Here is a 13,056-nt window from a genome sequence, read left to right as displayed (position 1 = left end):
CTTTTCTTTTTCTTTTTCTTTTTCTTTTTCTTTTTCTTTTTCTTTTTCTTTTTCTTTTTCTTTTTCTTTTTCTTTTTCTTTTTCTTTTTCTTTTTCTTTTTCTTTTTCTTTTTCTTTTTCTTTTTCTTTTTCTTTTTCTTTTTCTTTTTCTTTTTCTTTTTCTTTTTCTTTTTCTTTTTCTTTTTCTTTTTCTTTTTCTTTTTCTTTTTCTTTTTCTTTTTCTTTTTCTTTTTCTTTTTCTTTTTCTTTTTCTTTTTCTTTTTCTTTTTCTTTTTCTTTTTCTTTTTCTTTTTCTTTTTCTTTTTCTTTTTCTTTTTCTTTTTCTTTTTCTTTTTCTTTTTCTTTTTCTTTTTCTTTTTCTTTTTCTTTTTCTTTTTCTTTTTCTTTTTCTTTTTCTTTTTCTTTTTCTTTTTCTTTTTCTTTTTCTTTTTCTTTTTCTTTTTCTTTTTCTTTTTCTTTTTCTTTTTCTTTTTCTTTTTCTTTTTCTTTTTCTTTTTCTTTTTCTTTTTCTTTTTCTTTTTCTTTTTCTTTTTCTTTTTCTTTTTCTTTTTCTTTTTCTTTTTCTTTTTCTTTTTCTTTTTCTTTTTCTTTTTCTTTTTCTTTTTTGTCTTATGTTTACATGTTCTGTACTTTGTAAGAACCAGGCTATGCAAGGGCTGTTCAGTACAGTCTGGTGGAGCCAGCTTTTTGAAATCCACTACTCCAAGCTCTGTTCCCCATCTCTGCTGTCCTCTCTTTAGGAACCTCATCATCCATATTCAGCATATGGATGCTGCATCCGTATGCAGCATATGGATGCTGCATCCATATGCAGCATCTCTCTGGTCCCTCTTCTCCGCCATCCACCTGCTTACACTTAAACCTAGAAACCTCTGCCCTGGGATCCATTCCCCAAATTAAGTGTATTATTAAGCTGATAGCATGTAACTGATACTGTGTTTGTTCATAAATATAAATATGTCTCATCAGCAGTTACATTCTTTCTGTAAGATGCTTACCCTCAAGTTAAAGTGGTGTAAGTCTAGAGTACACACACTATACAAAGCACTAATACAAATCTTTAAGTCCTACCCACAGCAGAACTTGTATTCTTTCATTATTAGCAATGTAGTAAGGTACCATACTCTCTACATTTTTCATCCTAGTCCTGTAGTAAGGTACCATACTCTCTACATTTTTCATCCTAGTCCTGCGTCAAGGCACTGTGAACTAGCATTGAAATGACTTTATCAGTGTTTCTTATTTTCCAAAGGCAGAGGGCTTGTTGACCTTCCCATGTCTATTGTTTGGATTTTTCTCAATAAAATTAAACCACAGGTGGGGAGGAGGCAACACTTTACCCATTGGATTGTATCATTACTTAATAGGTGACATGTTTAGTTCCCTGTATTTCTGGTGAGGGTTTAAACTGATGCTAACGAGCATTCTTAAAATAGACTATAGGTACCTAAGGCTTGGTGATTTTAAATCTGTAGCATCAGAGCAGATAGATTACAGTGGAAATACTAGACAAATATGAAAAATGAATGTTGTTTTGAACAAGGTAAAGATGGAGAATTGACCACACCTGCTTACCACACAGATGCTGTGCCAAGGGCAAGCTCAGAGAGCTGGTATCAGAGAATTGCAGCACAGTGACACATTTAAGATTAATGTCTCACAGATTGCTAAAATAAACTAGTGTGGTTGTACAGCACTGCATTTTATGTGAAAGAGTGCAGCATAGCTTTATTCAGATTGGAATATGATAAGGTTGTTAGGAATCAGCTCATTTCAAAACAGTGTACTGAGAAAATGGAGAGTTCATTTTGTTTTCTTAAAATTAGAGGTTTGAAGGCTATATAAAATGGTTCTAGTTTTGAAACCACCTTGGCAGTTGTCTTCAAATTACTTTTTTGAGGGTGGTGTGCATGGCTGCTATATAAAGAAGCAGTCTTTCTGGGTACACAGCATCTTTGAAAATCAGTTTCCTTTTTTTCCAAGTTCTCCTTTGCTAATAGTTGAGTAGGCCATTGTGCAGTTTGGATTTAATTAGCTGGCGTTAACAACACAGCGTATTTAATTCATTAGGGCACATCAGAAGGAATCTGACTGTGCTACTTAATGACAGAAAGAAGGATGCAGTGTCTGGGGCCCACTGAAACCATTATAGTTTCCTGGCTGGGTTTTGTGGGTGCTACCCAGCTAAAGATCTCTAGCCATTGCCACACAGGTTTATGTGTAGATTTCAGAATACCAAACCTCAGGGGTGCCAGGTTGCAGAAAAAATATTTACTTACTTTCTTCCTTATTCTAGTGTATTTGTTTTCCCTAATTCTCTGCCACATAGCTAAGGAAAGTAAATCTAATGACTAAGTAACCTCTCACTTTGGATTATGTTTTAGATTTCTTATCAGTTTCCATTGTGCAAGTATACTCTGACTCATGGGAGAACTGCTATCTAATGTACGTCTCTATGAAAACTTTGGCAAAAGATAAAATTTTATATAAAGCTTTTCTATATCTTAAGCCATTATAAACCATATTTTTCTCATACCGTGCTTTTCTGAATGGACAAGAGTGTATGTAGCTGGTGGGGCTTTACTGATTACCCTGATTAATGTTTTCATTTGTGTATTTTTTTTTTTCAAGCATAAACTGTGTTAGGTGGAAGAAATATTACAAATCTGCAAAGATTGATCATGTTGTTCATGTATTAAATTTGCACATATGTGTGTGGGGAGGATGTAGATGGTCAGTGATACCACAGAACAGTATTAACCATTACAACTGTTGCAGAGTTGCCTAGAAACTGGATTGATAGGAGACTGTGTTCTGTTCAGTTACATTCCCAAGAACGCGGTCACCTAATTATATTACATATTACTTCCCTAAATCTGGATCCATTAAGTTCCATCTCATCTTGCAACTGCAGAAATTTCTTAAAGCTGTAGGTATGCCAGAGTTCTGCTGCCATTCAGAATTACCCATGTCTTGACTGTGCTGAGTTGCCTGGTGCCTGTGCTGTTCCCAAATTACAGCAGGATGCAGAAACAAGCTATTTTACCTATTGGGTACTAGATAATCTGCATCGTTTATACTTCACACCAGTTATTTTCGTCTACCTCATTTGGACTACAGAAGGAAATAGTTTCAACTGGTGGGCTTAGAGGTTTTGTAAAGTACTAACCTGCATTCAGAGCTCTGCAGCACATCAGGTAGTAGGACTTGAAGATAGGTTGCTTATAACATATTTCTGAGTGTTTTTTGGTTTTGGGGGTTTTTTTTGTGATGGAGGATAGACCATGCTGAGCACTTTTAACTGCAGGACAAGGCTCACAGTTGTGAAGGGAAGTATATTTAAGTGACTAAGTTATTTCCAAAGAGGATCTTAAGCATATTTCCTCCTTTGGTATTTTCTCTTAGCTAGATCACACAGTTGACATTAGACATCTTTTTATTTGTTGAACAAGGAGCCTAAAGATATTAGCTTGCAGCTGTGAATTTTGCTGGGTAGAAAGGCACCATTGTTAGGGATCATGACAAAACTTAAATAGTTTTAGCAAAATGCAAATGAAAAGCAGAAACCATTCTACCCTTAATGTACCACAGTGTAAACTGGCAAAATGGAAAAGCTGTAAAGCAGAGATATTTCTGTCTTACAGGTGAGGGACTGATGTGTTGGCTTGTGTTTATAAAATAAACTTGGACCTAGCTGAGGTTTATAAAATAAACCTCAGCTACGACCAAACCTGAACGTCCACACAGTAGAAGGCATCAGAACCAGAAGTTACTCATGAGATCTCAGTCTTCATTGCTGGGAAACCAGAGGACCAAAGCCTCTGGTTCCTTTTTTACTTGAAAACGTTGTCCATTTCAGGATTTTGTGCATGTATACAGATTTTTCCTGTATCCGTCTCTGAACAAGTGAGGATCAGCTGCAATCTACATTCAAAAGAGACCAGATGCTCACAGAAACATTGGGAGTACACACAGCTAGAAAATGATATTAAATACATAAAATACATAGATGGGAAGCAAAGTTTAGAATTCTGATTATAAGATCAGACCCTGTCTGATTAGGCTTCCCTAATTAATAAGAGAACTACAAAAGCCACAGGTGGTCATGTGCCCTTTTTTCTTTTTTAAAACAAGAAAAATTGTTACAGTATCACTTAGAATTACCAAAAATTTCTTTAAATTTTTATACATTTTGTATGTGCCTACAAATCTGGAGTTATCTGTTAGTTCTAGATTGATTTTTCTCCAACTTTGGCTTTCTAGTCTTATAAAAGAAAAAGAAATTTCTCAACCCTTAAAATTATTCTCAGTATTTGCACAACAAATATGTAAGTAAAAGTAAAAAGGCTTATTTGTGCCCTCATTATCCAGTCTCCACTTCAGTGGTGTCATTTAACAAACATGACACTATATAAAGGGGACTTGTGCAAACTGCTCTTTCATTTTGCTTTGAATCGGAGGGGTAAGTTGAATTTCCTTCTAATAAATTACGGGGAACTTCAGCTAGAAAGCAAAACTGTTCCTTTTAATTTCTGGGGTCATATTTACATTTTAAAATTAAATTTTCCTTTATTAGTATTTTTTTACTTTGCTTATACTAGCAATTTTGCTAGATGAGGAGATGCCTGAAGGACACCAGTTTGTAATGACTGATGAAGGTCATTAAAACCAGATTAAAACTGCAGATATGGGGTTTTTTTCCATTTTGCTGTATAACTGATTAGGACTCTGACTCTGTAACATAATCCAATAACAAGCTGGATGCAATTGTCCATTTAAATGTAATTCCCTGAATGATCAGCACCAGATGAAGAGTACCTGTTGTAATTGTATTTCCTTATCTCAGGGACATAAGGATTCCTAGCCACCTAGGGTAGGTTTCTATTAGAGACTTTAATAATCTGTTCTCTGAGCCATTGGCCAGCATTATCAGAGTTGTCTGCTAGCCTTCAATGCAGTAAAGGGTAAACAAGTTGAAACATTTCAGATTTGACACACAAAACTCAACATTACTTTTAATACAGCATGTGTGTTCTCAGGTGGGTTTGAAATTTCCATTCATTAAAGTGGAAATTCTTGACCATGAGTACCAGACGCTGCTGTTAAACAGATTCTATATGTAGTGAAATGCTGAAATTTATGACATAATTGAATATTTTTATGTTCAAGGGTATATCCCACTGAATTAATTTTGATGAAAAAACAAAGGTTTTTTTCTAAAAAAAATGAACTTTGCCCTTAAAAATAGTTTGTATTACTGCAGATGTAGAATAATGTCAAAAGCTTTCTATGATAGTCAGTCTGGAAGATGTAAAATATACTTCCTTTTTTTTAAAAGCTTAGTCCAGTTTTAGTTTATCCATTTAATAAATGGTAATAATAAGCTGATATTTTGATTCTGCTTGGCATATATGCTTTGAAACAAATTCCTTGTTTTAACTGATGAACCCAGGTATTAATCTTGCAACATTCAAGCCAATTGATTTTATTCCCAACTTTAAGTAAATGAAGCTGGATTTAGAAAATGATATGCCAATTCTGAACTTTAAGGATGGAAGTTAAGAGAGTTTAGTACATGATCCTCTCTAATTTGTGCCAAGAGAAAAGTAAAGTCATGAGTATTATGTTTTGAATGAGAGTTAACTGATCTCAGGGTGATCTCACTAGAAAGAGATCTGTCATTTTGAACCTTTCTTTAGCTCTCATTATTTTAAATGAATGGTACCAATAACAAGATATCTCCATGCCATAGCATCCTATAGTCCATTATTTCAGATTTTATAACTGCACAACGTTACCAGTGCTGCATACCCACTAGCTGCATTGTAAAACCATGACATATAGTTTCAGAGTGCTTTTTAGTTATATCTTGGTACTGAGATTGTAACGCTACTTAACATTGCATCGCAAAAGATAAAACAAGATGAATAGGCCTGTTGCCAACCAGCAAAACTGCATTTTCTTCTTCTGATTTTTTTAAGCTTGTATAATTTTGTTCAAAACAAGATACAAATGTCAATTGAGCTATAAAATTTAGCCCATGTATAAAACACTATCAGTCTGCTTATTTCAAATAAATGTGCTTAAATAGAACTACACTAAAAGAAATTGGTAACTAGCTCCAAACCATCACAACAACCACTGTAACAGATTGTGCCTTTCAGGTTGATGGCATATGCATCTATGTCTCATTGACTGATTATAGCCCTTACAGAAAACTAATGACTGAAGTGTGATCAGTTACATCTGAGCCCATCATTTCTCAAGGAGTAATCCAACAAATAGTCAGTGATAGCAAAAAGGATGATTTCTCTTCACTACTCCCAAGAGTGTAGTTGACATTCTGTAATGAGCATACCAATCTGTATCTGTATAGAAACACTTTTCTGTATAAGCCAGGCAATGGTAGCAAAATAAATCTGGGAAATCTCTTATACTTAAACCATAAACAAGGATATAAAGTAAATTTGGGGGGGGAAGGGAAGAAAAGTGTGCTCAATTATATAAACCAATGCCTACAATTTCTTACAGAATCATTACCTGAAAAATATGTGGGTTTTCTTGCAGCTGGCCTGAGGAATCATGTTGTTTTACTCATCCTACATGCTCACAGCACTAGCTGCTTTGCTAGTGACTTGCCATGCACTGCAGAAACTTCCAGGAACTCCCAGGCTACCTAGTGTCCCTGGACTGCCTGGAAGAGATGGTCTGAAAGGGCAGTCACGTCTACCAGGTAAGTAAACTTCCCTTTTTCACAACAAATCCTTGTCATGAAGGCTGCATTAATAAAGAGAGTTAACACAGAAAGACATGTGCCCTCAAGGAGGCAGCTGCACTAAGCAGAGGAGGGAAAACTGAATGGCGGAAATAGTTGTTTATTTTTTTTCTAAAAAATAGGCCTCCTGTTTTTTCCGTGATAAGAAGGGAAATGAACAGGTTGTCAATATTTAAATTTTCTTTCTATGTAGAAATGTTTTCTGCAGGTCCATTACCAAGGCTAAAGCACTATCAAAATTTGTCATAGATCTAACATGTTTCAGATTGAGATTAAGTTCTATTTTTTAAATTCCCAGAATATGCTTTCCAGCTAATCCAGAATATGCATTAGCTGGAAAGAAAATTATGCTTCTGTTTTCCAGGTCTCCTAGGACCCTCTAGAAGCCTGATGGGGTCCCCTGGAAGAAATAGTCTTCCTTGGCTGCAAGGTGAGAAAGGAGAAAAAGGGGATACTAGACTACCATGTGAAAAAGGCTGATGTCCTTGTAATGTTCTGTCAGTCAAACGGACTCTCTTTATTGGGTCAAATATGTTGGTTTTTACCAACTGTGACGTACAGTAAGAGTTGCAGGCTGCCCAGGGAGGTTGGGGAGTCTCAGTCTCTGGAGACATTCAAGACCCGACTGGACACCTTCCTGTGTGACCTCATTTAGGTTCCTGCTCCAGCAGGGGGATTGGACTAGCTGATCCTTCGAGGTCCCTTCCAACCCCCAACATTCTGTGATTCTGTGATTGTAGCATTGCAACTCAGAGAGAGAGAGATGCAGGAGGGATATTTTTTGCTTCTACATTCCCATTTGTTTTAGTTGTTAAAAATGGGAGCACACTAGTAACTTTATTCTACATGCAGGACCTTTGTTAACCATGGAAATTTGTAATAAAAAAAAAACTATCTACCTTTACATTGAGTTCCCTTTTTTAGCAAGCAGTGCCGGATGGACTGTATTTCACACAATTTATGCAGAAACTTTCCTATGCCAGTGTTTATGGTTTCCATTAAAATAAGATCCTGCTGTGAAAACACAAAATATCCACCCAGCAGACTAAAAAGAAACAGTATGGTGCCACAGGAACTGTTTCCTCCCCAAAGTCTCCCTTGTGCCTGTTCACTAATGATTATTAGAATGCAGTAAATTCTCTTTGGTAAATCCACTTTCACAGACACATGAAACATAAGGCTTCAACCTAGAAAAAATATTTTCTTCTCTGCAGAGGGAAATTACCAGCATTTCAAAGGTTTGGAGGTTTTTGTTTGCTTTAATATAGATTAACAAAAGTGTAAAAAAATACTGAGAAAATATTTATTTTATGCCAGATTATTTTTTTTAACAAACAAACATTGTGTACTAGTTAGTTTTATCCAAAGAATCGTTCCTATTAGCAAAGCCTAGTTTTTCTTGATTGTATAACATTTTTTTTTAATCTATGTAGGTCTACTTGAGTCTCTGGACGCTCAACTTGTTTTATTGAATTTGAAACACCGACTTTCCCGACTTGAAGGAGGTAATTTTTCACATTTTTACATTTTAAGCTCACAATCAGTTTTCAGTGAAACAGGCAAAATCAGTACTAGAATCATGACTTGCAGGAAAGAAATCGCACTTAAAAATGGTACTACATCCCAAAACTCATCCAAAGCAGGGGAAATCAGGACTAATTTTCCCTGCAGAAGCAGATTTTTCTCAGGAACACTAATGTGCATCTATTCAAATTTGATTAAAAAAAATATTCCAAATGATGTTGCACTTCCCACATGGATTCATAGGAACTCCTCAGCCTTATGCCAAATTGCTAGCATTTTTATCTATCAGCAACCAGATTAAAGGTGGTAAATAATTTTGTACTGAGAAGGAATTCACAAAAATTATAATTTCTCTGTTTCACTTGCTCAAATTTGAAGCAAATTGATCCTTTTTAGAGACTACACACAATATAATAGAGCTGATAGTATGTGTAGCAAATGTTAGTGGTGCATCCTTGTCTTGGAGAAGACTATGACAGATCATCACAAGCAGCATAACAAAATACTTAGTGAACAACTAGTGAATTGGTAAAATTTTGAAGATCTTTATTTCTCTTCATCCTTTACTCTCATTCTTGTTGTCTATTAACTCCTCTGTTCCTCTTACCACTTTTAATTTTCTCTTAATTTCTTGATTTCTCTTTATTTCTTTCTCATCAATATGCCATAGCAAATTTAAAGAGCTGACTTGGCTTTTTCTTTTCATGTTTTAGTACTTGCTTTGAATGGGAAAATAAAAGAAGTAGGAGAGAAAATATTTGCCAGCAATGGGAAGGAAGTTGATTTTGCATCTGCACTGGAATCCTGTGAAGAGGCCGGAGGGACTCTTGCAGCTCCCACAAACGAGGAGGAGAATAAAGCTATTTTGAGTATTGTGAAACAGTATAACCGATACGCTTATTTGGGCATTAAAGAGGGTGAGACTTCAGATCGGTTTGAGTATATAAATGGCAAACCTCTGAATTATACTAACTGGCACCAATACGAGCCTAATGGCAAAGGAACAGAAAAATGTGTAGAAATATACACTGATGGAAGATGGAATGACAAAAAATGCAATCAGTATCGCCTCACGATCTGTGAATTTTAAAGAACAGCCTTTCAGCTGCCTCAGAGTAGGGAGACAATGAAATATTCTGTCTCTCATGTTAGGCAATTTCTACAATTATTCTATGTCAGAAAATCTAGACTTAATCATACTATGGTATTTTTTAGCCTTAAGAAAATGTCAAATGTGGTGATGATTACCTTAATTAAAATGTACCAAATCTGATGTGTTTGTCTCTTTTGGAGGGTTGGGAATTGCTCATAAGTAATTTTTCATTGCTGACTGTCTCTGTGCACTGTGCCTTTGTGAAGTTTAGAGAAAAATTCCAAGGTTTGACTTGGGATATTGGAAAAGTCTGAAATTAAAATTGCCCATGGCTTCATAGTGGAAGCATTTCCAAGTATTTAATAGTTTCTACCTTAAAACTGATGAACAGAGGCTGGCTTCACTGGATCAATTCTTGGCTCAGGTTTTGTATGTCTCTTTGAATTATAGGGCTTGTATTATGTCATATTGAAGCATGCACTGCTTCATTCAGCATCCATATTTAACTTCTGCTTTTTAAAAATATTAACAGTAGCATTTACAACTAGTTGTCTTCATTTCAGAAGTTACTCTGTATAAAAAACTAAGATAAACATTGCATTAGATCCCTGTAGATGTAGAAATCAGTGTATAAAATACTAAAGTATGCATTTTGTTGCTAAAGCATCACACTCTCTCATAAAACTATGACCATTGCAGTATTAGAAGGCCACTTGTCCTCTCCCACACCACAGAACAACCACATACTATTTTGGGGGAGCAGGTAAGATTGGAAGTTCAATCAACTGAAACACAAGCTGTTTCTCTGCTGATGTCATGCCAAGCAACCACAGTCAGATCATGACTCAAATCCACTAGGATCAAGAAGTGTCTTTTCACAAAAGTATTTTCACTGTTTCTCAGTTTGAGTAGCTGTTGAGCAGTGGGAACTTAGTAAAGTACCATGAGTAGCAAATTCTCACACATTTACCTTTCAGGGAGGAAGTCCTGTATTCATCCATTATCATTTTAACACCACCTAAGGGAAAAAAAATGAAGCACTGGAGTTAAACACATACATAAACACTTTTACTTCATCTTCTCCCCTATATTTGACTCTATGCAGGGAGCCCACAGGAACCTGGACATAAGTCTAAGCAGTGTTGGCCCTTGTTCCTAGCCTGCATTAAGGAAGAGATGGAATCTGTTCACAGGGTCATTTCAAGCCCCACCAAGTTGGAAAGGTTTAGCATTAACATCTTCAGATGCAGAAGACAAAGGGATACTCCTGGCAGTGGAGGATTCATGTCCAGCACTGCGTACAGCACTCCAGCTGATCTGACAATAGACAGGGACTTCAAAATGGGAAAAGCACATCCAGTACTATGTTGGATAGTTTTCAAAGTGTGAACCTGCTTTAAAAAATAGCTTTCTTTGAGACCTATAACCATGATAACATTTCGTCCAAAAATTTCAAATGGGAAGGGAATAGAACATGCCATGACAAAAAGTGTCTCTCAGGTTACTTTGAGAAATAAATAAGGCTAAACTAATACCTTTTAATTTTCCTAGGCTTAGGTTTGACCAGCTGCACTAGATCTGCTACAGAGTTGAAGGTTTACTTAAAACTACTCCTACCTCTTGCATTTTAATTTTTAGTATTTTAATGAGTAAACCTCATTAGCAAGTTTTTAGTCTTTTGACCACACAGAGTCCTTGTTAGAGCAAAATTATTACCTGACAAAAGAAGGCATAGTATTGGGGAAAGAGGAAAAAAAAAAAAAATCACTCTAATAACATGTTCTTTTATTATCTGAACCAGTCACATATTCATGTACATAGGTCTCCACCCAGTTTTGGAGTATCCTATTCCTTTACTTAATCAACAATTTATTTCCCCCACATTTGTGTTTACAAAATTACCATACAAATCTCTTGTTGAAATCATTAATGTGTAAAATCTTACAAATGGCTTAATACAGTATATCACCTACCTCTAAAAGGATTTAGACTTCAAGACACTTGGATGGTTTTTTATCTAGTTAAGAAAAATAAGATTATTTTTTCAGTCAAAAGATAATTCTTATTAAATCAATAAGCAAAGCATGTAAGCGAGTTTTCAGTTTCTTTCTGCTTAAGCCATTACTATTAGAAAAAAACTACACACATGCTGCTTAAAAAGAAAACGTCCTCAGATCCAGTCAAAAAACAGTTAGGCAGCACTTTCTGCTCTATGGTTCACACTGAGATCTGTAACATTTCAGGTAATTGAACTAAATTCCTCAGTTATTTTCATGAAATATCTCTATATAACATTGTTCTTAGACCATACTCAGCTCTTCTCTTGCTATGCTCTAGCCTTCCCCTTGTATCATTCTGAAGCAGCCCTCCTTGTTTTGTGTCCAAAGTCTTGACAATATCTCATATATAAAACTGAAGATAGCAAGGAGACATCTGCCTTCTTTATAAAAAACTATGTCTGCATTCTTTTGCATGGGCTTTTATCTCCTAACTTTGATGAACTTCAGAGGGGGTAGGGGGGGAAAGTCCAGTGTCAACCATTATGTGTGGAAAAATTCCCTAATAAAAGCTATATTCTATAAACAGCCTTGGAATGCATTTGTATCTCATGGGATTCATATGTGGTAATTAAAATCCTGATGAAGGTACATACTCAGTAGAATGTTACTTGATTATTCTTTGCAGTTTCACAGAGGAACAGGAAAGTATTCAGAAATCCTTATTTTGTTCTTTTAGATGGTTTGTGTGTGTGTGTGTGTGTGTGTGTATAACCCTATCTATTTAAACCCTCAAATGCTGTTTAAAATACTTATAAGCATTTCAGTCTATTTTTTGTGAAAGATCCAAATTCTGCATTTATGTATTAATGATTTCTTTTTTTAAATGGGCAGAAAGGTCAGGTACAAGAAGAAACAGAATAAATTGTTCCTTTGTTCTGTTATTATAAGATAAATAATTTGATAAAATCTTTCCTTAAAAATGCAATGAGCAAAAATAATCCCTGTTGTATAGTGACCAGACCAGGAAAAATCCAAGTTAGTCTTTTTTTCTGAGTTGTTACAGAAAAAGTATCTAACAGTAAGATCTTTAATTCAGAAAATAACTTCTCAAATGCTATAAAATTAATATTTTGCATATTAATAATTCAAATTATTAATTTTGACAATTTATATCTTAGTACAAGTTAAAAGGTCATAAAAATTTGGTCCCTTTTGGAGCAAATGGATTGCATGTCATATAAGAGAAATTTAATATAATTGTTATTACAGTATATTTAAGAATGGGAGTTTTGTCTGGCCATAAAATGATGGATATTGATTTCAGAGATAAATCTCTGTGGTCTAGACTGATATCCTCTTTTATAAATGTATGATTTAATTAAGTGTTCTAGCTTAGAAATACTATTAGCAATCTTGAACACTCAAAAACCTCTCCCCGGCTCCTGTCAATCTCTACCATATGTGAAGTAATTAACTTTTGATTACAGCAAATAAGTACTTTTCTGTGGCTTCCTGATTTTTGTAGAAATTTTATTTAAACAAAATCACACAATTCTTGGGAAAATTAAGTTCAAATTCAACCTTATGTGAACACAGTAACTGGCAGGATGTCACACAGGCTGGCAGGGTTACCTCAGCTAGTATAAATTGTGACCAGTGCCTCC

General features: G+C 35.1%; 1 protein-coding gene across 1 annotated transcript; it reads left to right on the top strand.

Annotated features, from left to right (window-relative positions):
- Positions 1 to 6,582: 6,582 nt before the first annotated feature.
- On the top strand, positions 6,583 to 9,389 carry LOC104529516 (pulmonary surfactant-associated protein A). The gene is made up of 3 exons (XM_029086455.1): positions 6,583 to 6,733; positions 8,209 to 8,280; positions 9,013 to 9,389. Exons 1-3 carry the CDS (start codon positions 6,583 to 6,585, stop codon positions 9,387 to 9,389), a joined length of 600 nt encoding a protein of 199 aa, XP_028942288.1.
- Positions 9,390 to 13,056: the final 3,667 nt, after the last annotated feature.

The sequence above is a fragment of the Antrostomus carolinensis genome, unplaced genomic scaffold, assembly GCF_000700745.2.
Source record: "Antrostomus carolinensis isolate BGI_N321 unplaced genomic scaffold, ASM70074v2 scaffold6908, whole genome shotgun sequence".
Taxonomy (NCBI): domain Eukaryota; kingdom Metazoa; phylum Chordata; class Aves; order Caprimulgiformes; family Caprimulgidae; genus Antrostomus; species Antrostomus carolinensis.
Note: the sequence above shows the minus strand (reverse complement) of the source record. Positions and strands in the feature narration are given on the sequence as shown.